This window comes from Argentina anserina, chromosome 1 (genome assembly GCF_933775445.1).
Source record: "Argentina anserina chromosome 1, drPotAnse1.1, whole genome shotgun sequence".
NCBI lineage: Eukaryota > Viridiplantae > Streptophyta > Magnoliopsida > Rosales > Rosaceae > Argentina > Argentina anserina.
In genome coordinates, this window is record NC_065872.1 from 21624142 (window position 1) to 21649952 (window position 25811).

Here is a 25811-nt window from a genome sequence, read left to right on the forward strand (position 1 = left end):
TCATCCAAGAACAAGAATAAAACCAAAACCGAATTGAACTAAAGAGTGAATCATGGTTACACTTTATAAATCAAGCAATCCACAAGTGTATAGCCGTAACTTCTATGGATGAAACCTTCTTCACAAGCGTGTTTGAAGGCTATTGATTGGTGGGGAATGATGGAATCGGTTTTAGGATTTCTTGGAAGGGTGAGGGATTGATTCGGCAGAGCTATGACTTGTGTTTGTGTGTAAGGTTGATGATGATCTGAATAGAGAGGCCGAGCCTCTATATATAGGAGTTTAGGAAGCCTCTTGCCGTCCCATTTAGGAGATAGAAACCAATTGGGAAACTGAAATCCTCTTTGTTATGGATTTTGATTCATGTACTCCATATCCAACTTGATGTAGGAAACCAAGTCCAATAGGGAGATCACTTAAGGGCTGCACGGCAACTCTCCATGTCCAACTAGGAATAGCTAGGCCGGCCTCCTCTTCTCCTTCTTCAACTCGAATATGATTTCCTTGTTCAACTAGGAATGCAACTCGGCATCTCTTCTTTCTTTCCAAATATGATTTGTCTTTCCTGAAAAGAAATCGTCGATTAAGGAATAGGAAAGAATGAAAATAGGAAAATAGAATCATAGTCGAGTAAGAAATCCTATCTCAATAAGGATTTATGACACTTAGCACAATTTCATCATCAAATCATCTAAATTCGAAATAGCTCTACTTAGAACATACATATGACAAATATGAACCTAAAACAACTAAATAAGAAGTAACAAAGCATAAGAATAGGGCATATATACATTAAGAACGTCACACTTTGTGCTCCTATCAAGAACCTATGTCAATGAATGTGGATACATCATGAATCATCAATGTAATACAAACTTGAGGAACGAAGGTAACTGTTAATTTGTTCAACGGAACTCTTGCTTCTTGGCCAAAATGGAATATGAACTCTTGCTTCTTCGCCAAGTTCCAACTATCTATGGGGACTATGGGGTATCAGGGATCAAAATTTGAATATGTGTACATGCCCACCTGCCAACCTTCAAAGACTAATTGGTAATTTGAAGTAAAGGCAAGAGGGACTCCTTAGAGCTTTCACTGCTTATATCTACTGCTAATTCTCAGACAATAGTAGATACCAAAATACTATCCCTGGCTAGTATTTGCCAATAATATGTAACCACATAGCTATCCTTGGCGTGTGTTTGCAGTAGATACCTGGAATGCGTTGTAGAAGTATGCTACTCAAGCAAAATGCGATCGTTTACTCATCTGGTTTCTGGAAACTCGAGCAGGTTCTACTAGCCAATTTGAGCAAACTAATTCAGACAAGAAAGTTTGAGCAAATTTCACTCAGTTAAGTTCTAGGACGATCCATTTTTACAAGCCTATACAGCGAGTATGAACAATTGACGCAAAATAATGCAAAGCCAGGACTATACAGCTGTACTGTACTTGTCAAATCCACTTCAGATGACAAGGCTTCTGTGGAGAAACTGTAATTTGTATACCATGTTGAAATACAAACACCATATATATGCACATTGGCTCTGGCCACAACCATTTCAGATTTGAAAATAATCTTCTGCATCTCACTTGGAAGATTTAACAGACATATTACAACGTTATTCTTATGACAAGATGAGCTTGCTGAGCAATAGCTGAAATCAAGCATAACTACATTACAGTACTACTCTAATCCAACAATGCTAAAATTGCAGGGCAAAAGTTTGAGCAATAATAAAAGAAAATATATAACGAATGTAACAGAGCACCCACTGCTGGAATCATAAACCAGCAGCTAATTGAATTTTTTTTGTGTTTACAGTTGCACTCCAAAGTTTAAACCTAACTTTGAAATGACATCTATAATCTATTGATCTATAAACTAAAAGAATTAAAATGTGAGGGAGAGCCTATACAAAGTGAAGGTAGATAGAGCTAATCTAGATACCTTTAGGAATATGAATCCACTGCAATTGGAGTTCTACTTCACCGCACTCCACATTTCTGAGTCTGAGAACCATGTTTTGCACAACTTTGCCATTGGACCAAATAATACAGCTTTCTTCAGCAAGGCAATTCTGCCTAGTCGGTTGAACTCTGGCAATTATCGTTCCCTCTGGGAGACCTTCCAATCGCATCTGCACTCCTTTAACGAATGTAGCAATCTCAAACTCTGCATCTCCCATTTTGTCATCAAAAGTGAAAGTATCCTTGTCATACACAAAGAGCTTGACTGGAACATTGGGGTCTGAAACGGTTAGAGTCAATTTTTCGTCCCACTCAGGGTTCAAACTCCGCTTCACAACGCGAGTTTTCAACTTCTGCACGACAAAGATAGTGTAACTAAGCTGCTATGATCCATTAATGGAAATGTACAATCATCAAACTTGTCTAAAGATTTATGCTCATGTTCCAACAGGCTACCCAAAATTCATATTACATATAAAATATAAAGCCATTATAGTACAGTTTGCAATCTCTCAATCAGCTTTGTATTACATGCATCTTTTTTTATTTTTAGGGAAATGAATTTACTTCATTGATCGATGATCATTACACTCAGAAGTTATGATCACCTCCACAGCCGGAGGGATTACATTAGAATATTACATGAGTCTCTTGCGCTAAGCTCTAGGAGCTAAACCACAATATGATCAAGATTAGTTATAAACCCATATCAAGTATCGATCCATAGGACAAAACCAAATAGGAAATTTTGAAGAAAAAATAACAGAAACCCAGATCTGAATTCCGAAATGGAGTAACATGCAAGAAGAGAAAAGTAGGAGCAAAGTGTTTACCTGCTTGCCCATTGTGAGGACGACGTAAGGGTCGCTACTGGTCATGTCTCTCACAGCCAGACCGACTCCTCTTTGAATGTGAATCCTCAAAAGACCCAACATATTATCCATCACTGGTAAACCGGGAATGAATCAAATTACGAAGAATAAGGAGCAACGAAGGCGAGAGAGAGATTCCCGTCTGAAATATATCGGTGGGAGTGGAGTTGGGATACCAAACCCTCTGATGATGTCGTTGTGTTTTTATAAACCGAGTAATCCGCGGACGGTGTGCGTCAGTAGCTAGAAGCTTCTATGTTAGTGAACCACAATCTCACGTGATTTACGTTACAAATATGATATGATATCAACTCTATAAGTCTCACGCGCTCTCTGCATCCTCCATGCTTGCTAGATTTCTTTATAACGCTTTATACCACCGGTAGCTGTTGACTCCTTGTATGCAATCACGGATACATTTTTCAGATATTGATTCGAATTTTTATGGCAAATTCGGTACTTGTTGGTGGTAGTAACGACTGCTACGAGGCCTCACGGACCCGCCCAATGAGCCCAAGACTAGCAAGTGAGAGCCCGGGGCTAGATCCATCGAACCCAGATACGTAATGGCAACACATGTTCAAAGAAGGACCCAGTCGTCGATAACAACCCAAGAAGAGTTTGCCAGAAGCAAAGCTACACAATGGCAGCAATCATCCATATTACAAGGTAATGACACTTTTCCTTCACTCAACTTGTACTAAAACACATCTGATAACTTACTTAGGCATCAGAGAGGGATGATAGTCATGGCATCAGTAATCTAGGGTTTCAAAGATGCAATTAAGTTTTCAGAGAGAAAGAGATAGAGAATTGAAAGAGAGAATGACCACTTGTATTGCTCAGAATAGAAAGCGTAATTACAACAGAAAAGAGGAAAGATATATATACAGAGCAAGGCTAGCTAACTACTATGACAGCTGGACAACAATAACATGAAGTTGTTACAAGCAAAAGCAGAATTTACTATATAATTTTTACTGCTAACACCCTTCCTCAATCTCAACCAGGGTCACCAGTCTGAGATTGGTGCAGTGAACACGAAAAATTGGAGATGCAAGGCCTTTGGTAAGAATATCTGTTGTCTGCTCTGTTGTCGGTACATACTCAAGAAGGTCATTTCTCTGAACACGTTCATGAACGAAGTAAAAATCATTGTCCAAATGTTTAATCTTAGAGTGAAAAACATGATTAGAAGCTAAAGTCAAGGCAGACAGATTGTCACATTTCAACAATGGAGCATGTGGAACTTGAATTTTTAAGTCACAGAGCAAATGTCTAACCCAACTTACTTCTGCACCTGTATTTGCAAGACTTCGATATTCTGATTCAGTAGAGCTTCTTGCAACAGTACCTTGTTTTTTGGACTGCCAAGAAATAGGACACATTCCAAGATAGATAACAAAACCAGTAATTGACCTTTTTTTTCTGAATCACTTCACCTGCCCAATCAGCATCACAATATGCTTTGATATTAACAACATTAGGCAAGGCACCAGTAGAACTGTAGAAGATGCCTTTATGCAATGTACCTTTCAGATATCTTAACAGCAGTAAAATGAACATATGTAGGATTTGTAAGAAATTGACATGCATATGCTATGTCTGGACGAGTAAATGTCAGATATTGTAGAGCACCAACTATACTTCTGTATAAAGTGGGATCTGAGAGAGAAGTACCTTGGTCCTTTGTCATTTGACATTGTGGAAGACATGGAGAACTGCAAGGATTAGTAGAGTCCATTCCTGCTCTAACCAAAAGGTCTTTGGCATACTTAGCTTGACTAAGAAAAATACCATTCTGAACCTTTGAAACTTCCAGACCAAGAAAATATGACAAATGACCTAAATCTTTCATATCAAAAACCATACTTAATTCTGAAATGACATGATTAATTCCCTCAGTATCTGATCCTGTAATAACAATATCATCTACATAAAGTAGCAGTGCAACCATACCAGAATCACTGTGCTTGATAAATAAACTTGGATCAGAATGAGAAAAAGAAAATCCTAAACTTGGAAGAAAACTGGTAATTGCTTCAAGCCATATAACGATTTTCTTAACAAACACACATAATCTGGATGTTTGGAATTGACAAATCCCTGTGGTTGAGCCATATAAACCTCCTCTTTCAAATCTCCATGTAAAAAGGCATTCTTGACATCCAATTGTCTTCATTCCCAATTGTTCATAGCAGCAAGAGCTAAATGACTCTAACAGTAATGTGTCTCACTACTGGACTGAATGTCTCATCATAGTCAAGACCCTTAGATTCACTAAAACCTTGAGCAACTAATCTAGCCTTGTATCTTGCAACAGAACCATCATGATTTTTCTTTATTTTATAAATCCACTTGCTACCAACAATATTTCTATTATGAGGACATGGAACAAGAGACCAAGTACCTTGATTTTGAAGAGCCTCAATCTCTTCCAACATGGCTTTATCCCACTCAGGTTTCCCTGTAGCTGCTATGAAGGTCTTAGATTCTACAAAATTACTGATATCAGATACAGCAGTAAACCCACCAAAATAAGAATATTCATCAAATTTCTTTTGTTGAACAATAGCAGAAAAACAATAGTAATCTTCAAAAGATTTTGGTTTAACAATTCCATTCTTGGCTATAGTCATCATAAAGTGGTCATTATAGTTCTACTCTACAATAAAATTCAACCCTGGAGGAAAATTATGAATATTACCCAACTGAGGCTGAAGAGCATTTCTTTGATGAACATCAAGACCATTAACCTGAGCATTATTATCACCCTGACCATGATCAATAACCTGAGCATTAGCATCAACCTGATCACCATTGTGACCAAGATTGTCATGCACAACAGTTGCATCGTTTACTGAATTATCACCATCCAGAACTGTATCACTGTTATGAGTCTCATTGCCTCCACCGTCACTATCAAAATTATGTCTAACACCATCAGAATTATTACTAAGGTTAACATTATCAAAAGACTGAACACTGCCACCAGTAGGACTGTCATCACTAGAAGCACCACTAGACGGAATACTATCAATTATATTACCTGAGCAATTAGAAGAATTCGAACTATCTGAACTGATGCCAGTACCCCCTGCTGATTCAACCTGACCATGGTTGACATAAGAACCTGGAACAAGAATCCTCTGGGAAAGAGTAGAATGTGAGGAAGAGGGAAATAATGTAGCCGAATCCACTCTTGATGATTCTGAAAATTGTGTATGTTGAAATGGGAAGAGATTCTCATCAAAAATGACATGTCTAGAAACCAGAGCTTGTTATGTGGTATACTATAGCAAAAGACTCCTTTGTACCCTAGAGAATATCCTAAGAAGACACACTGTGTTGTTCTTGGATCCAATTTGTCATGAGAATAAGGTCTAAGGTAAGGGTAGTAACCAAAACCAAAAATCTTAAGTTGGGAGATATCAGGGACTTTATGAAAGAGAGCTTCATATGGAGAAACCATATTTAAAAACTTGCATGGCATTCTATTAGTAAGATAGTTGGAATGAGCAATACTATGGAACCAGAATGGTTTTGGAACAAAAGCAGTAGACATCAAAGAAATAGTTGTTTTTACTAAATGTCTATTATTTTTCTCTGCAACTCTATTTTGTTGAGGGGTATGGGGACAAGTGATGTAATGAAGTATCTCTTTTGTCTCTAAAAATTTTCTGAAGGCTTTACTATTGAATTCTCCCCCACCATCTATTTGAAAAATCTTAATTGTGAAATTAAATTGGGTTTCCACAAAAGCACAGAATTTAATAAACTGAGCATGAACCGAGATTGTTCCTTCCTAATGACAATTGCTAGTGTGATAGGGAAAAAAGATATCTGTAATACCCGAGATTTTTAATCTCGTTCAACCGACACATATGACTAACTAATCGACATTTAAGATAAATGTCAAAAACGTAGTTTAATACGTCGTTATTAAACTACATGACGCCACGAGCTCGGAAATTTTCTTCGGATTATTTTTCCGTAGCTCAGTTTTGGTTTTACGATTTTCTAGTTATTTTTGCTTTTAAATGATTTTGTGAAAATTAAATTTTTTACTTATTGGGTTTTATTTATAGGGCATGTAGAAGCCCAGTTCTCTAACTCTTGACCCGACCCAAAACCCGGGTCCAAACCCTCTCTTTTAAAAAAAAAAACCCATTTCACTCTCTCTTTTCCTCAATTCGACAACACAGAGACCCTTCGGTCTCTCTCCCCCTTCCCTCAACACCGAACACCTCTTTCGTCTTCCATTTCCTCACATCGCCACCGTCTGGCCAAAACGGACGGGCGCACCACGACCAAATTCTTCCCCCTCTCTCCCTCTACAAGACCCATACCTTGCATGTGGGATTGGTGTCGTGTTTCCCCCAAATAAAAACCGAAGCAGTGGAGCAATCTTGGGATTCTGACAAGTTCTTGAGCTCCGGTGAGCTCTTATATCGTCTATTGGTAAGTTTAGCCCCTAATATTTATTCCCAGTCCATTTGTTCCTTTGGTTTCATGATTTGAAGCTTGACACAATTTCACATTTTTTTTTCTGGGTTCCTCACTGCCGCACTACCACCGTAAATCCTCCACCTTCTCGGCGTAATCAAGGCTCTCTGATGGGCATGCCAACCTTATCTTTGTAAGTCTAGCCTCTTGTCACCACCTCTATTCGATTTCTATTTTTGAGAATCTGAAATTGGGACCTAATCATCCATCCCTCTTTTCTGCTTCCCTATGCTATCGTCGATTTCTTCATGGTTCTTGATGATGATTGAGAAGTTTGGACGAATTCTGGAACTGTAGTAACATGGGAAAGAGCAGCAACTTGGTTTGGGATCGGAAGTGGAGCAGTAGCCTCGGCTCTACGTTTTCAATTTGTGGAGGTAGTAATTCTACCCCAATTTCTTGAATTCTTGTGTTTCTGTGTCTTTGGTGTTAGTGGGAAGATTGGGTATATTTTGCATGCTAGTTTAGGCTTGATCGGAGTTGAGTTTGGAGGCCGGAAATAGGATCGGAGTGATAAGGTGAAAAGATGGGTTTTCACTGTTTTACTGTGAGGTGAAATTACTAAATTGCCCTTGAGAGGAAGTTACTTTGATCGTTTGACTTTTATTATTTACAGTTTTATCATAAGTTACCTTTTTACTATTTACCAAGTGATTTTTACGGTTTTACTTTTACCTATGGTAACTTAGTGAAATCCTGATTTACTTAAAATGGCGACGATTAACGTAACGCTTAGTTACAAATAATGTTAGTTCTGATTTCCGTCGGTTCGGAACTCGAGAACCGAATAACTTAGAAATGTGTCGATATGTTTCAAAGTAGCTTTAATACCCTTAAAGTATACTTAGTATCGCTCGACAGTTGAAGTTTGATTATTTTCGGATTTTCCAAGAATTGGTCAATATGGTCAATTCTTGGTCAATCCAGGAATAATTGGTCAATATTAAGTCAACGTTTGACTTTCCTGGTGATAGGAGCACTTTGTGCTAAGTTCTTAATATGTTTTTACCTCCATTTGTACTTTCCTTAACCCTTATTGTTGTAATATCGAGTCATTGAGTCACAATAGGAGTCTTGGACAGTTATGGATGTGTATTTGTGCTTAAACGAGTTAAAAACGAAGAATTAGTCTAGAGTCCTAGTTTGAGTAGGAATCCTTATAGTACTCGGAAACCTAGTTGGATTAGGAGTCTTCATCTTTCTACGTTTTGGTCGCATTGGCGATATCTTGAGAGTCATGTTTGCATTAGGAATCCTTGTTAGACTAGGAAACGTACCATTTTGGAAAGTCCTACTTGAACTCAAACTCAAACTCTTATTACGAAACTTTCCTAAATGAACTTTCTTGTTCTAGTAAGTTTCCTTTTTGCAAATTAGAAACTTTCCTAATCTAGTTGAGCTCATCTATTACATGTGTCTTTTTAAGACAACTATTGTCTAGATTAAGACATGATTTTCGAATGGATTATCTCTTACTTATGTTTTCTTTTCTTATTTTCAGATTTAATAGATAATTGGAAGGGAAAAGGAATCCATGCCGTGCAAGAGGAGAATGGATGAGATAATGCACGAATTAGAGAAGAAAAAGGAGTTCAGCCCATGCCGTGTAACCCTAGATGAAATAGGAGATAAGAGCTTGTTCTACAAGGAAGACAAGGAGAGCCATTCGATCCAATTAAAGAGAAAAGATCACAGCCGTGTAATCTCCTTGATCCAGCCCATAAAAAACCCTAACAGCCTCTCCTCTCCTCCTTCCTCTATAAAAGGCACAGTCTCCCTCACAATTCATAATCACCATTCTCTCACAAACACAGCCGAATTGCTGCCCTAATACATCCAGGAAATTCAAGTCAAAAACTTTCATCCATCACCACAAAACCGTGCTCATCTTCCTCCTCTTCCAATTCGAATTCATCATTGCTTCATCCTAAAAGGTTTCTAATGTATGATTCATCCATGGCTTGTAATTTATCTTTTGGCTTTCTGAAATTTTCGAATTTATTGTATGAATTCTTGAATGTTATTTTCGGTTTTATATATGAAGAACATAAATTCAGACTTCTTTGGTTTTATGTTTTGATTGTATGAACTCTTGAATATGTGTTTATGTCGTGTGTAATATCTATGGGCAGTAGGATTTTCGAAATTAATTTAGGTTTTATTTTGATTTATTCCATGAACTTGTACATCTAAATCAATGCTTGAGGAAGCCAAGGCCATGGTCATCCTAAGGTTGTGATTTAATTCACCAAAGTGTTCATTGATTGAATATGCGCTTCGTGTTTCAATTATTGATACTTGTTTAGGGTTGTGATAGTTCTAGGAATTTGCATGTTTAATCAAGATGAGTGACGCCATGCTTGCTTACATGTCTCCAATTCGACTTAATGTGCTTATGTGCTACTTTGTTGTTTAACTAGAACGCTTCGTTATGTTGAACTCTTTTTAGCATATGTTTAGGATTGAACGCTTCGTTGATTCTAAATAATTAAGAAGTCTTAACGATTAAATGAACCGTTTCAGGCTCTAATTAGAATTGGAATTGAAATGGACTTAGAAAGAATCGAAATAATTCATTGCATATATGTTGTTCTATGCGTGTCATACATTTTTCTTCAGTAGAATTCGTGTTTTGGTTATGTGATGAGTGGTTGATCAATTGTATATAAGTAATTTAGGATTTATTTTAAGTTGTAGTTTTAGAATCCAAATCAAATCCCCCAATAACATGATAAGTTTTGAGGCCCTTTTGATTCCCCGAATTGAACGATCCCTGCTTATTCTATACTAACGATGATGTTTTACAGGGTTTATTATAGACGTTCCAAGTAATGATCTATCACCTGGTCAAACTAGAAATACTGAATCGAGTCAATTTACGATACTCTAAATTAGTACTGAATCTTTGATAAATGGATTCAGAGTTGATGTAACGAAATCATACAAAGCTGGAGCAGCAACAACATTGTTATTTCGGAACTGGAATAGCAGCGAGATTCTGCACTTTAATCTCGGTAGGGTTTAGGGTAGGGTGAGCTAACTCCTGTTGTGTATTTTGTGCCCTTAAATTCATTTTCGATGCCTTGGTGATTATTTATTTGATTGAGATGCATTATTGATTTAGAAATGCTAAAACCCGAGGATAGACGAACAACTCGTGAGTAGACCTGAGAGTGTATGGTGCCCGGTAATCCGGTAACCCGGTAATCCCTTGGTGTGGAAAATTGTAAACCTCTTTAGGGGCAATGCCTTGTTTTAAGATTTGGATCCAAACTATTCAGTATTATTGAGGGCATTCCAGAAAATGAACACTCTCACTCCTTTGTTGTTACAACAAAGGCAGTTGGCCTCGACTTGATAGTTCTGCTACAAGTCGTTAGAATCGGTCACCACTGACTGGATATTTATTGATGGTCATCGATGCATTGTTTGCATGTTTTCCCTAAAAGAGAACTTACCGTTTTGTGAAAAAAAGAAGGATTTATAGCTCGAGCTCACATGTAAACTATTTAAGTTTTCATAAAACTTAGCCTACCTCACTTTCAAACCACATAGGTGGACAGGCCCCTACTGGGTGAGCGAGGACGAAGCTCACCCCTACTATAGTTTATGTGCAGGCTAGGAGCCAGCAAGAGTTTAGAAAATGTGAAGTTTAGGAATACACATCCCTTGAGCCGTTTGGAGTCACTTTTAGTTTATTAGCTCTCTCTTGTATCTTGTTCTAATTCAGATATAAGTTTTGAGGTTGTATTATAAATCATGTCACCTTTGTTATATATTTTGAGTTGCTATAGTTGTATTTGTTTTGGGCCGGTGACTCTTTGATCACCTTCCGTTATTTCAAAATATTGTAAAGCTCGCATAATTATTTCCAAAGTGTATTCGTAATTTGTTTTTCCATTTTGAAATCAAGTTGTGTTTTGTAAACTTCAATTGTTATGTTGTTCGCGAAAAATTTGTTACAAGTTTCCAAGCTAGTGAGTGTTCAAACAGACTATGTTCGTTTGTTCACTTGTTAATCCAAAATTTCTAACTCTAATATTGTCATCGAATATCTAGCTAATTGCGGAACCACCCACACTATCCTACGGCACAGGTAGTTGTTCATGGATCTAGTATTTTCAACTTCTTCGAAGACTACAATGATTGGCTCGAAAATCCATCATTCAAGGAAGAGACACCGCTTTTTTTATGTTGCCTAATGGTACGACTCTCAACGTCATTGACACTCTTTATGCGCCAAAGTCTCCCCGCACCTTGATAAGTTTTAAGGACATACGTGCCAATGGTTTTGACCTCGATACTTATGTTGAGAATGGAGAGGATTATCTTTATTTCCACAATGTATTCGTAATTTTTTTTTTCCATTTTGAAATCAAGTTGTGTTTTGTAAACTTCAATTGTTATGTTGTTCGCGAAAAATTTATTACAAGTTTTCAAGCTAGCAAGTGTTCAAACGGACTCTGTTCGTTTGTTCGCTTGTTAATCCCAAATTTCTAACTCTAATACTTTCATTTTCCCTTTCGAGATGTGACAATATCGGCCGTCAGGTGCGGAACGGAACTATGTGCAAGTCTGACGGGGTACGAACCCCCTCTGCAATTTGACAAACTATGTTATTTCATGTGTTTTCATTGGTATAATTTATATACTATCATTTTATTCTACATATGAACCTCCCTTAGCCAATCCTATTCCACCACCTCATTATTACTTGATAGGTAAGAATAAGAGAGAGGGAGAAAGTAAACACACGGTTGAATGATAATATACTATTTTATAATAAAAAGAAACTATTATTATTGCACAAGGGGAGCTTCTATTCATACCTTCTAAAACAGCACTTACACCTCTCTTTTTTCCCAATTTCGTTTTGACTTTTTCAACGCATGTGAAATTACCAAAAAGACATATAAGAGTGAAAAAAACAAGAAAATTCTCTACTTGCCTATTTTCAAATAGCGAATATAATTATTTTTTTCCTTGGTCATCAATCTTTTATTTATTTATGTATTTTAGGAAAACTCCAATTTAGAATAATAAATTGAATAAGATGATTTAATTATTTTCATTCTTTATTGTTAAAAAATACATAAATAACATTATTAATCTTCATGTATCAATTGAAAAACTACATATAATTTTTGATAAACTTTGATTAGGATCTGAGAGAAAAATTGTTCAAAAGATGTTATAATTTTTTGTGTTGCTTTTACTATTTGGTGAGTTTCAAATCAATGAATGAAAAAAAAAAGAACAATATTATTAATTATGAATTTAGGAAGGAAATAGAAATTTAATTTTAGAAGATGGATTATGTAATTATTAATAATTTTAATTGATATTAGGATTAATGGATAGTAGATTGATTTGGTATCTAATAATGATATATTAATTATGGGAATTTTCGAAAAAGTAAGGAGATCTAAATAGAATTTTAAGTATTTATAAAAGTAAAAGAGATGTCTACTAAGTGAAGAGGTCTAAATATCATTTTTAGAGGTATGAATAAAAGTTCCCTTGCACAAGATTAGAAATGGAAAAGGAAAGTAACAATAATTTATTAAAATTATTAAAATGATTAAATAGATGACAAAAAAAGGATTAATGATTTTGATTTTTAGCCTGTAGAATACTTTATGCCAATTTTATGCATCAGCTTCTCTGATCTCTATTGCATACATAGAGTTTAATAAGATTGTGAATGAAAATTGGCAATACATATGAACTAGGGTTTAGAGTTTATCATACAACTAACTAAAATAAAATTGAACTTAGTCTTCCATTGTCAAACTTGGACCCCCCTAAATAGAAATCCTAGTTTCGCCACTGTCGGGCGGTGGAACCAAGCATCTGTGGACTCTACAATCTACATGATTCAACAGAAACAGTACTTTAAGGCGTTTTCCAAAATAATTTTTATTTTGAAGAAACAAATAAATCTATATATTAATGAAATCCAACATTACAATCCGAGAAATATCACAATGGTGGACATAACTCCCATACACTGACACACCTCTCCCCACTAAATATAAACTATTACGGTGGACAAGAACCAAAGGGATTCAACCATAACCAAATACGATCTAGAAACATTTGAGCCAATCTTAAGAAGAAAACTCAATTCAATAAGCACTATATACCAAAACTGCCAGCATATATGCCATAAACAAGTCTCTTTTTTTACATTAACATCAAAAATAGAGTTAAATCATTTATCAAAATCTGTTATTAAACAAAAAATGCAAGTTAAATTATGCTAGAAAACACTCTTGGTGGTTCAATTTAAAGAATATTTTCAATATTAAACGCGCCTAGTAGGAATGTATTTAAATGAAAATAATAAAAAAAATTATACCGTCAAAGAAAGCGTCTATAAGGACATACCACCAATGGCGGATCCATAATATGGGATGTAAAATAGACCAAATAGCCATATGAACTAGCTGCTTTGTTTGATCAATAATGGCCAAATTTATGTACGTTTTAGATTCTGGACTGGGCTCAAGCCCACCATCCGTCCCTAATACCACTCCATCGAGTCCATTGACACAATCCGTGACTAGTTTAGGTGCTTTGTTGATTTGATTAAATCGACTGATCGTGGAATCAAGCTTAGTAATGGGACTGAGGCTGATTGACATTAGTGAACATTGTCTAGCCAAGTTTAGTTCTTGTAATGGACTGAAATCTCTCCCATAGCTCGGGTAGTGAATCGTGACCTTCATCACTCAATCACTCATCAGTAGTGGAGAAACCATTTTGGTCACGCACGTGAAAGATAAAGACTACTGGTTGTGTCGAAAAGACTTTGCACTTGAAAAGAAGGAGCTGGAAAGAAAGCTTTGATGCTTCAAGGGCCCTGTGTTTTTCCGGAAGAAGTCGACATAGTGCTTGCATAATGGAACTTGTCAAAATCAAATGGAGCCACCAGTCTTTTTCATAGCCTCACACACCATAAAAATTGTCTGCTCTACTGTTATCTCACAAAAATAGACCCTTGTTCCAATAATTTCCGGTCAGGATTAACATTTAGGATAATTAAATTGCGGGTTAGGTTGACAGAAACATCCCGGCCCCTAGGCCAACGATGTAGCTATGTTGAAGCTTACCTGGATCTGGATCGGAGGCGGCCGGAGAGATGACTCGAAATGTTCCCGTTGAAAAGTATCTCCAAATGTTCGCAACTAGATTTTTAATGTAAAGTAACCGTTTTTCCAAACCATAAACCCTAAACTAAAGGGGGAGTGTATTGTATATAAATTTGTGTATATTTATTTTAATTCACAGATTTTTTAGAAATTCCACGGAATTTTTAAAAAGTACACAGACTTTCATAAAATTATCAAAATCACTGATTTCAACTATAGACTTTAGGCTGATATCTACCGACTTTTATTGATTCGTGAAATTCAAATAATTGTTATTGATCGATTTTCGTAGATTTCTCAGTACTCATACAAAAATTGAAACTACTTTTTTTTTTAGTTATGAAAATAACGAATGGTAATTGAATAATATGCAGACCATGTCTCTAAACTACAAGTCCACGGTTTCGTGATAATTTGCTTCATTCCCAGGTGCGTCCTAAGTATCTAAGTTGGCCCTATGGGTTCTCTGACGCCTTGTGAGTGCTATTGGACGGATATTAATGTATCCTAAAAAAATTTATACAAAGTAATTTTTTTTCTAAGTAATTTTATTGGCTGTGTCTATTATAAAAATACAAAGTCATTAGAAAATCTCAATTATTTAAGAAATTTAAAAGAAACCCTTCAAAATTAATCTATCGAAAAATAGGTACTAAATAAATGGAAGTAAATAAATTATTCATAAAGTTTTAAACTAAAAAAGTCGGTGTTCATGACACATTGATATGATTATTATTATTATTATTATTATTATTATTATTATTTTCTTCTTACGTATTTCTTTTATCGTCATTATTTTTATTGTTAGCATTGAAATGTGTTCACATTTGAGAATGAGATTTTAATAAGTATAAAGATATAAGGTAAGAACATAACATAAAGAAGAAGAAAAACAATCATGTGATCATATTAATAAACATGGGCATAAATATGTAAAAAAAAGACAAAAAGAAAATAAATAAAAATAGTTGAAAATGAACATTTTTAAATACAATGATAAAATCTATGAGAAAGTTCATGAAAATCTTTGGTCTAGAGGTAGACAATTTTTAGATTGTGGTGTGATAATTAACACTACAAAATCCATGAGTTTATAATTTCATGAGTATGAATGATATTTTGAATACCTACATAATTTTATTCATTTTTAAAGTCCACATTGAATAACTCTAGATTTTCATAGATTTTATAATAACTTTTAAAAATCCTAATTAAATACACCTAAACTTGTATTGATAATTAAAAGTTTATATTGAATACACCTAGATTTTTGAATTCAATAGATTTCTTTAAAACTCACACTAATTTCATATACAATACACCCATTAAAACAAGACATGACTAACAAGTAAAATCTTCAAATTCTATTTCTTCTGATCGATTACACCATGGGCACCTAACAAGTAAAATCTTCAAGGCGAGAAGTCCCGTTAATAGCATAAGCCGAAGGATATTCTAATTCAAAGGGTTCTCTCTCTACTATTCATGACTAACCAATTCAACACTGAACTGTGTCAAATCTTCAATTCAGAAACTGAGGGAGAATCAATGCTCAATCTTCATTTATTATTAGAGAAACTCAGATAGATAGCTACACATTCATCCTCACTGATCATGAATCGAGTCTCTTCTACTTGATACTGCACTGTGCACGAAGCTAAAATAAAATCTAGTCCACTAGAAAATTACAGCCGAGTCTCAAAATCACACACAATAGGGATTTTACTACAGTACTAGTCTCTCTTTGGATTTCATTGGATTTGGTTTTCCACCTCTGGACCAAACTGACTTGTCCCCAAAGGTGAGGGATATCAACTCAACTGAGTCGACTCACTGAGTTGCCAAGCCGAGGTGGCTATGAGAGGGCGAGTGTGCCACCCGAGCATGAGCGACCCATTGTTCTCCTCCACCCGATACCCAACCCCGCCGGCGTAGAGCGCCAGCAGAGTACTCGCCTGCTTAAACGCATTGGACCCCAGAGGAACCGGTTCGAACCCGGCCCGGCCCAACCGGTCCCGCCACTGCGCCAGCTTCTCATGGCGCTCCACCCTGTCCCCACCGTCACATGCCACCACGTTGCATATCTGCCGTCCCAGGTACACCTCCGACATGACCAGGTCCTCACTCGTCGGCCCAGACGCCGACCCCTCCAGCGAGTCGAACAGATTCGAGTAATAATGCAGCGACTCATTGAACCGGTCCAGGAAGACCGGCCCGTTATGGTTCGCCTCCTGCTCCACCATCGTCAGAAGCTTGGGTTTCATTGCCTTGATTGAACCCATCACCTTCTCCACCGCCCCCGGCCGCGCCAGCAGGCGGTGGAGCTCGAATATGGAGTTCACCGCCACCGTCTCCACCTCCGGCGCGCCGACGTCAAGCATTGCCGGCTCCAGATCAGCCAGGCTGCTGGCGACGAAGCCGCGGAACTCGAACTTGACGCCGAGGGTGTCGGCGAACTGGGCCAGCTTCCAGCCCACCTGCTGCAGGGCGTCGGTGTTGTCCGGCTGCGGCGGCCCAATACCGGTGAGCCGAAACAGCGGCGGCCCACCAGGCCTCAATGCCAGGGCCTGCATCAGCGGCGGCCACTGCATCCCTTGCTTCAGGCCGAAGTCGATGACGTGGACCCTACTCGCGGTGGCCAAGGCTTCGAGAATGGCCTGGTTGGCGGTGAAGTGGGCGAACTTGAGATACGGGCAAGTCTCGTAGAAGTGCATCTCGAGAACATCGGAGTAAGAAGAATCGAGTGAGGAATTCTCGCGTGGGTAGATTTTGTAAATGCGGCGGGCGAGTGCTTCGGCGAAGTAGGTGGCGACCTTTCTCATGGCGCCGGTCTGGGCGACGGCGAGTGCGCCCACTTGCTTGACGAGCGCGTCGGCGACTTTCAAGTTGTCCTGCTGAACAGCCTCGGCGCACGCCATGAGTGTGTGTACCAGTCTCACCCCCGTGTCCGGCGACTCGACCACAACCAGCGGCCGAGGCTCGATCGGAGAAGCCGCTGAGGGTTTCAGTCTTTTTGAGGAGTTGGGTTCGGTCTGTGGAGGGTAGGCTGCTATACCGGGAATGGCTCTGAGATCGTACTCGGAGTTGTCGTCGTAAATGACCCGAGATTGGGTCCGGCGGCGGTGGTGGTTGTCAACCGGGTTGAGTTCGGAGAGCATGGTCTGGACCCAGCCGGATAGATCAGACGGGTTGTAATGAACACTGTCGGAGAGCTGAGAAATCCCATCTTGTTGAGCAGAACCCATGGACATCTCAAGCTGTTCAAGCTTGTCGGCCACATCGGCCATGTCGTCGGACCTGACTTTGTAACCCAAAACGGCGAGCAACTCATCGTCCATGGTTCCAGACTCCCGCTCCTCCTCCTCCCAAATCTTGGCCTTGCTGCTGCTGCTAATCGAGACGGAAGTTTGAGCTCCGCCGCAACTGAGCTGGTGCTTTCGCTTCATGTTTTACTTCTCCGACTGTGAGAGAGAATCAAACAGTAGGGAGTGAAGTGTAAAACATGAAGTGGGTTTGGTTTTATTGTTTGTTTATTCTTGTTTTTCTGACGAGAATAGAGAAGAGAAGAGAGGGGGAGTTGGGTGGGAGGTCGAATGAAGGAACAGGAATGGCTTGTTGGTGAGGAAGAGATAAGAGAATTATATTGGAGGTCGCAATTATTGGGGGATATTTTTAGGAAACATAAATCTAAAAATGTACGAGTTATTTTTGCTTCCGGCAATTAACTTGTTAAATTTAAATAAACACAGCCATGGTATTACAACAAAAATCAGAAGTAATGTACTAAACTTGTTTATTTCTCATCTGCTTCTATAAAGAGTTATAATTAAGCTAGAGTTCTCTTTACCTGAATTTTAGCTAGAATCTATAAGGTGTAACGCGCTACTGAACCTTTCAAGTGTGTAATGATACCAACACACTAATGTCATGAAAAATTAGATGGACAATTTATAATTTCGACATTAACATTTTATGTTAGTTCATATGGATGGAAATTACCCTGTATCATTTGGTCTAATGACACCGGTCTCAAGTTTGTACGTGGGAAGTCGAGAGTTCGACTCACAACATACATACTGTTATGTAGTATTCAAGTTCTTTGTTCGATAAAATAATAGATGAAAATTTGCTAGTTATAAATTCCAAAAAAGTATTTGTTAGTGGTAATTATGGGCATTAAATGGTATTGAGTGATAAATTTGTTAGTCTTTGTTGGATTAGAGAACTTTTAATTATCTCTAAATTCGTTTGTTAGAACTAATAAACTCCAATTTTCAAAATCAATGAAAAATAATTATGTTACCAAACATAATAGTATTGTGTCACTAACATTATTGTCGTCTCAAATTTGCCAACATGAATCTTTGATAATAAGAGTTGAAATAAAACATCATACCATTAAAATTTGATTCAAAATTTTTGAGTTCATAACAAATTAGGCCCCGTTCGGTAACCTTTTTTTAAACATATTCAAAAACGTCAAATTAAAATTTTCACTTTATCTTTGCATATTTTCAATTTTTAATTTTGTTTTATTTTGAAAAATATCTTAACAAACGCGTTTTTATCCTTTTTTTATTTTCAAAAAATAAAACTATACGTATGAAAATGTTCACCTTATTGTTTCTGAGTAGTTTCTCACCCTCTCCTGAATTTGGAAAAAAAAAACGAAAAAACCAAGCCGAGTATAAATTGAAAGAAAGGGAAAAACAACACTCGTGAACGAGGGAGTAAACGCGTCGCAAGCTAAGCAAGTGCACCACGAGGAGTTCAGATGAAGTGGCGTTTATGCGTCGTGCGTAAGAAAAGACGGCGGGGCCTCACAAGTCACAACCGAAGGTGACGTGCCCGTTTTGTGACTTTGTGGTGAAAAGGAAAGAGAAAAAAAAAAGGAAGGGGGTGACAGATGGCAGTGATGAGCATGTGATTCCGATGCCACGTTAAGCTAAAGAGGGCAAGATTCTCTTCTCATTCATTCATTTCATGGACATGCTTTGGAGTTCAACCTGTCTCAAGTCCCCACACCATACCACTTGCTCCCCTTCCCCTTTGCATTTCTGTGCATTTCGTTCGTATCATCGTCCTTTTTTCTTCTACTTTCTTTTTTTCTTTTAAGGTAAATATTAGCTCAAAAGTTGAAGTAAAAATCTACGTGACAACTAAAACTTCGGATAAATTAGGGACGTTATAATCCCCACATTCCAAATCAAATTTGCAACAAAATTAGTTTTATTGAGTGATAATACATAATGTTTTTGGTGCACGATATGCAATTTTCACATACAGTTTGAACGGTTTAGATCAAAGAAAAATGTAAATATACGGTGTACCATCAATATTAATTATTTTTAATGGTTAACATTGAGTCGTGTACCATACACGCCGTGCGCATAATTTTTTTTATGATAATAGGCTTGAAATTTATATCTTTAATGTTGGAAGCCAGGCTTTAATGTATTTTATAAGGGGTCATCCAAATTCACAAGAGATGGGAACGTGGAAAACCGTTGATCTTTGTGGCGTTGAAGAGCACCTTTTTGGATGCTTGCATCGTAGCTTGCATACACACCTCTCTTTGGTGGTTAATTTGATACACTCGAACCTTTTACCCTTACGATTCTACTTTTATTTTTTATGGAGAGTCGTATTAAGTGCGTCAACTCTAAAATTGATTTTTCGATGTGTATGTTTTTCGAGAAAACTCCCTTTATGAAAGTTGTAGGGCTCGTCGATACAAATTTGTGGACACGCATAAATCAGAGTTCGTATGAGGAAGTTGCAAATCAAAATAGCTTTGGGGTATTTTTGGAAAATAGCATAAATAGGTGGTTTGAAGCAGAAAAATGGGAGAAAAATCCGAAAACTTGAAAAACCCTCCTCGGACCACTGTTCCCCCAATCCGGAAATCTTCTCCGGCGTCGATCTCCGCCGTCCAGCAACGCCCCGGCTCGGGCCACCTACTAATGTGACAGGCTCGACATCATCTTTCCTTGAGTCTAACCCCATAGCCGTCCAGCCGCCGTGCAAGGAGCAACAAAAGCCGCAAGGTTGCTACATCGTCGCCGCTACCGTGCCGGTGCAAACCAGAGTTCAGGGTTTCATCAATCGACCTCTCTCACTCCACTGGGCTTTGGGAAAAGGTATTTCGTGGCATCATCGATCTATAATACTTGATGCCATTTGCCAATGAATTCCCCCTTCGTACTACCAAAAAATGATTCTACTAACATTGGACTGCATTTTGGGCTACGTCATGGCTTAGATCCTCGGGTTACTGTTCTGAACTTCCTCTACATTTTCAGGCCACTTGCCGGCCGAATTGGGCTTCGCTGTAGGTATAAAACTTGTTCATTTTGATGTGATCTATAACTTTCATGTTGGAGTCGAGTTGATTCGGAGTGGTTAGAGGTGGTGGCACGTGGGGCCCATGTGCAGCCACTGTGGTAGCACGTGCTGTGCTTTTTGGAGCAGTGAGTTGCTCAATCGAGTAATATTCGTAAATACGAACTTATCGACATCTTAATTGTTGAATTTGATTATCATCTGAGGTTATTGACCTAGATTATCGTTGGTAGGAATAATGTGTTATTGTCGTATGCATTGTGTTAATTTAATGTTAGCTGCTATGTGTTTGTATCAATTAATGGTGGATATGATGTTGAATATTTGTGTCGGTGTTGGGTTATAGTTGCATGGCTTCTATCAGTTAATATGCTTCTATCAATTAATATGTCTAAATGAGCAGCTCGAGTAATAAGATGACACGTGGCTTCTATCAATTAAGATGTTTAATCCTTTCAAAGAGCTAACGGGGAGCTAGGGAAACTAAACGGAGGCAGACTCGATGCTTTCCAAAATTGAGTCTCTCTCGGAACCCAACCATTAACCCTCGTGCGCTTATACTGATTAGCTCTCTCTCTCTCTCTCTCTCTCTCTCTCTCTCTCTCACTTATGGAGAGTAGTACTAATCATATATACATATTATGTTTATATATGGGTAAAGATCAATTGTTTACAGAATAGAGGTGGTATTTTCGATCAATGTATTGGGTTCAATTATGGGTTTTTGGGATTAGATTGAACGTCAGGTTTTGCGATGGATTTTAGGTTAGGGTTTATGCAGGGTCAAGCTGTTTTTATTGAATGTTTAAACTTTGGAAATTTTGCTGAAAATTTATGTTATTTAGGTTTAGTTTTTAACTCATACAAAATCGCCAAAATTATGTTACGATCTATAATAACATGGTTCTAATTTATAACTTATTTTCTTACAGTTTAATGAATAATGGAGGTTGTACAAACTTGGGCAATCAACCAACATGTGATTTCAAAGACGTAGATGGTGATCATTCAGATCATGCAAACAATGAGAAGGTGACAGAAGAAGTAATTTTTGGAAAACAGTTTATGGATTGTAAGAGTGCACATAAGTTTTATACTACTTATGGTGGCAAATATGGGTTCAATGTGAAGATAAGAAACAATAGGAAAAACAAAGAGGGCTTTGTGACATAGATACATTATACTTGTTCAAAAGAAGGTTACCGCAGTGAGAACAAGGGTTCAAATCCATCATATTCTAGACCAGTTACGAGATATGGTTGTGAAGCGCATATGACCATCTCACTACAGACTAATGGAAATTTGAAGGTTGTCTCATTTCATAAAGATCATAATCATATTTTGGTTAGTACTCATATGAAGCATATGATGAAGGTCAATAGAAGTATATCCAAGGCACAAGAGGCACATGCAGATGATGCTAAATATTCGGGGCTCTCCATGAAATCGACGGTAGATCTGATGAGTAGAGAAGTAGGGGGACCAGAGAATCTTGGATTTACAAAGAACGATTACATGAATTACATACAAAGGAAGCGAATGTCTAAAATGGAAAAGGGAGATGCAAGTGCTATATTGCAATACTTTCAAAAGATGCAGTCTGAGAATTCGTCATATTTCTATTCAATCCAACTTGATGAGGATGATATGATCACAAACATATTTTGGGCTGTTGCTCGGTCGATAAGTGATTATGGTATTTTTGGTGATGTTCTTTGTTTTGATACGACGTACAAAACAAATGAATATGGTCGACCCTTTTCACCATTTGTTGGAGTCAATCATCACAAACAACATTATTCAGGGCTGTTTTGTTATATGCTGAAACAATAGAATCATTTAGATGGTTGTTTGAGACTTTTCTCTATGCTATGTCTAGTAAGCAACCATTGACAATTCTTACAGACCAGTCTGCTGCTATGGTTAGTATAGGAGCACAAAGTGTGACGTTCTTAATGTGATTATGTCCTATTCTTACTCTTTGTTACCTCTTATATAGTATATTTTAGTGTCTTTTGTATGAATAAGTGTCTAGGCATAGCTTATAGCAATTATGAGTGAATTGATAATGAAATCGTGCTAAGTGTTAAGAATCCTTGTTGAGATATGATTCCTTGTTCGAGTAGGATTCATCCTTTTGTATTTCTTTGTTTCTAATGTACTTATTCTTATTAGGAAATACCAATCCATGTTGGAGAAGGAAAGCAATCCTAGTTTCACAAGGAAAAAGGAGAAGAAGATTTGCACTTAAAAGCCCAATCAATGCAAGAATGAAAATGCTATCAAGATTCGTAGTCCAACTTCGACGGGGTCCTCTGGATAGCTCCGATCGAGTTAGAAGATGTGCCTTATATGGATAGAAAACTATGTGAGTCTAGTTTCTGTAGGATTTGGAATCAAATTAATATCTTATTGCTACAGGGAGATATGACTGAATCATTGCTCGGAGGTCCAGTGAGTTCGGCGGAATTATCTCAGCCATTGATTTGTTTTTGATCCAAGGGCTATAAGGGAAACTTGGGACCTTGTTTCTCCTACATATAGAGTACAGATATGTATCAGAATATTCATAAATCCCTGCACCAAAAAATGTCAAAGAAGGCATGCAGAAAATTAAATGAGAAGAGGCAAGAAAGTCAAAGAAGGCATGCAACAAATTTAATGAGGAGAGGTAAGAAAAATCAAACATGGCTGCAACAATTAAGACTTTTGATGCTTCCCTAATTCAAATGAAGAAATTTGTGCAAAAGAAATCAGCATTAAAGGAGGAAGAAGATATGCAATTAATGCAAAAGATATGCAAACCTTATAGAAATCAGAATTCTGGCAGTGCAGATCATCCAACTTTGACGGGCTACCCTGGACAACTCAAAATGATTGAGAAAATGTATGATATATGGATGAAAAGCCACGGAAGTCTAGTTGAAATTGCCAGTTGGAATCATCTTAATATCTATTTTCTAGAGAAAGTTATGGCCACAGCAAGGGACAAAGGTCAGATCTGCCGAATCTAGGAAACCTCAACCAATTTGGATTCAACTTTGTGGACTTTGTGGCCATCCTCCCTTGGGTTTCTTCCTCTATATATAGCACCTCATTTCCACATAAAATGATCATCAACCTTGCACACAAGCACAAGCCATAGCTCTGCCGAATCAATCCCTCACCCTTCCAAGAAATCCTAAATCTGATTCCACCATTCTTCAACTTCAAGCACGATTGAGAAGAGGTTTCATTCTCCTAGAAGTCTTGGCTACACCTTGTAGAATCGATTGATTGATAAAGTGTAACCATGATTCTCTCTTTTTTTCAATTCGGTTTTTGGTTTTCTTGTTCTTGGATGAGTATACGATTTGTGTAGTGTAATCTTGTTTCAATTTTGTCTATGAAATAGCTACTTGATTCAATTTATATAAAGATTCGAATTTATGTATTGGTTTTATGGATTTTCTGTTTTTGGTTTCTGCTGTGTACTATGTATGAACAATTTCAATTCCTAAGTGTTATGTATGCGATTGTAGCATGATATTTAGGTTGTTGGATTAAAGACTTATGCTATGAACATGTTTATTCTTTTCTATATGATTTTCGAAATTGCATGATTGGGGGTTAAGTAGGTGACATACTTGATGAATTCGATATGCATGGCTTTGGGATTGTATGGTAAGATGAACATGTTAGATTTCAATGAAGCCGAGTGGCAAGAATTGAATGTGTTAAGTGTCTATGCATATAGGTTACTGATTTGGAACTTAAATTGCATGATCCAACCTTAGTTGTTCATGAGCTAATCTCGGCATGACTCTAAAAGGGAGACATAGGACTTGTTTCGATTTCTCTATGTGAATTGTTTTGGTGATTGTTTATGTGTTGGTTGGTTGATAACATGTATATATTAGTTTAGGTTTTATTTTCTGTTTTTATATCTCAATCCGAACCTATATCAAACCTTTTAAACTCTTATGAATTCGTTGTTAAATGTTTGTGATTCTTTACCCTGGTTGGATCTCCGGTTTGTGAACGATGCCCTCTTGCTTTATACTACTAACGATGCTTACAGGGCTAATATTGATCTCGAGTAATCATTCCGATCAAATGGCGCCGTTGCCAGGGATCCATCTCTATGGATCTCTAATCATTTAATTTCGAATTCACTGTTCATATTGTAAATTTGTATATTATTTTCTTACTTTGTTCTAACATATAGTAATTTTATCTTAGGTTGTTATTTTTTATGATTGAATGAATGATTGTTGTAGGTTGTAAATCGAATGGAATAGGTAAAGTTAATATTAGCCTCAACCCCTCATGTTTTCTTCCAAAGTTTTTGCATGAGGTTGAGGGCGGCTTTTATTAACACTTGGAGAATTGTCTAATACCCAAGTTTAAGTCCAGCTGAGTAAGGGGCCCGCTCTCTTATTATTCTGGTGCATGGGACCAAAATTGGATCTCAGAGAACTACTGACTGACATACATCTCGGTGATGGAGTCGATAGGGAGTTCGCTCTCCGTAGTTCAAAAAATGAGTCCTACCATATTCACTATCTCTGATTGAGCTACAAGGCCTTCTGAAAACAAAGACTTGATCTTGTGTCTAGGCATCCATACTTAGGCCGCACGTCCACCTTGGTTTACAACTTAAAATCAATCGATCGTTCAATCATTGAAATGGAAAAAAAAAACTTGTGAATTGTATGAACTTTTGTAAACGTAAAGAACTAACTCTTTGTAAACTTGACAATATAGTGTCGTGCCCTTCCCCATAAGTGTGCATGTGAATGACTAAAGGAAGGCACGATTTATATGTGTTCATTGTGTATTCTTCAATGCTAACTCTTTAACTTTCATGTCACAGGTACTATGCATGTCCGAAATATCTAAGAGAACACAAGAGCTCAAGGATCGAATTCAAGCACTTAGAGATTTAAACAACTCTTCCACAAGTTGACCTTTAGATTTCGAAACA

General features: G+C 37.4%; 2 protein-coding genes across 3 annotated transcripts; both read right to left on the reverse strand.

Moving 5' to 3' along the window:
- LOC126791939 (protein C2-DOMAIN ABA-RELATED 3-like) lies at positions 1-3019 on the reverse strand. Of its 2 annotated transcripts, none has more exons than XM_050518451.1 (3): positions 2805-3019; positions 1952-2324; positions 1-565 (listed from the first exon to the last, which is right to left on the reverse strand). In XM_050518451.1, exons 1-3 carry the CDS (start codon positions 2913-2915, stop codon positions 513-515), a joined length of 537 nt encoding a protein of 178 aa, XP_050374408.1. In that variant the 5' UTR covers positions 2916-3019; the 3' UTR covers positions 1-512. The 2 variants fall into 2 exon arrangements, with proteins under 2 accessions (XP_050374408.1, XP_050374399.1); XM_050518442.1 differs by lacking the exon at positions 1-565 and adding an exon at positions 787-1316.
- Positions 3020-16038: 13019 nt separating this feature from the next.
- On the reverse strand, positions 16039-18109 carry LOC126791777 (DELLA protein GAI-like). The gene has a single exon (XM_050518256.1). It carries the CDS (start codon positions 17947-17949, stop codon positions 16315-16317), a length of 1635 nt encoding a protein of 544 aa, XP_050374213.1. The 5' UTR covers positions 17950-18109; the 3' UTR covers positions 16039-16314.
- Between the last annotated feature and the right edge of the window lie 7702 nt (positions 18110-25811).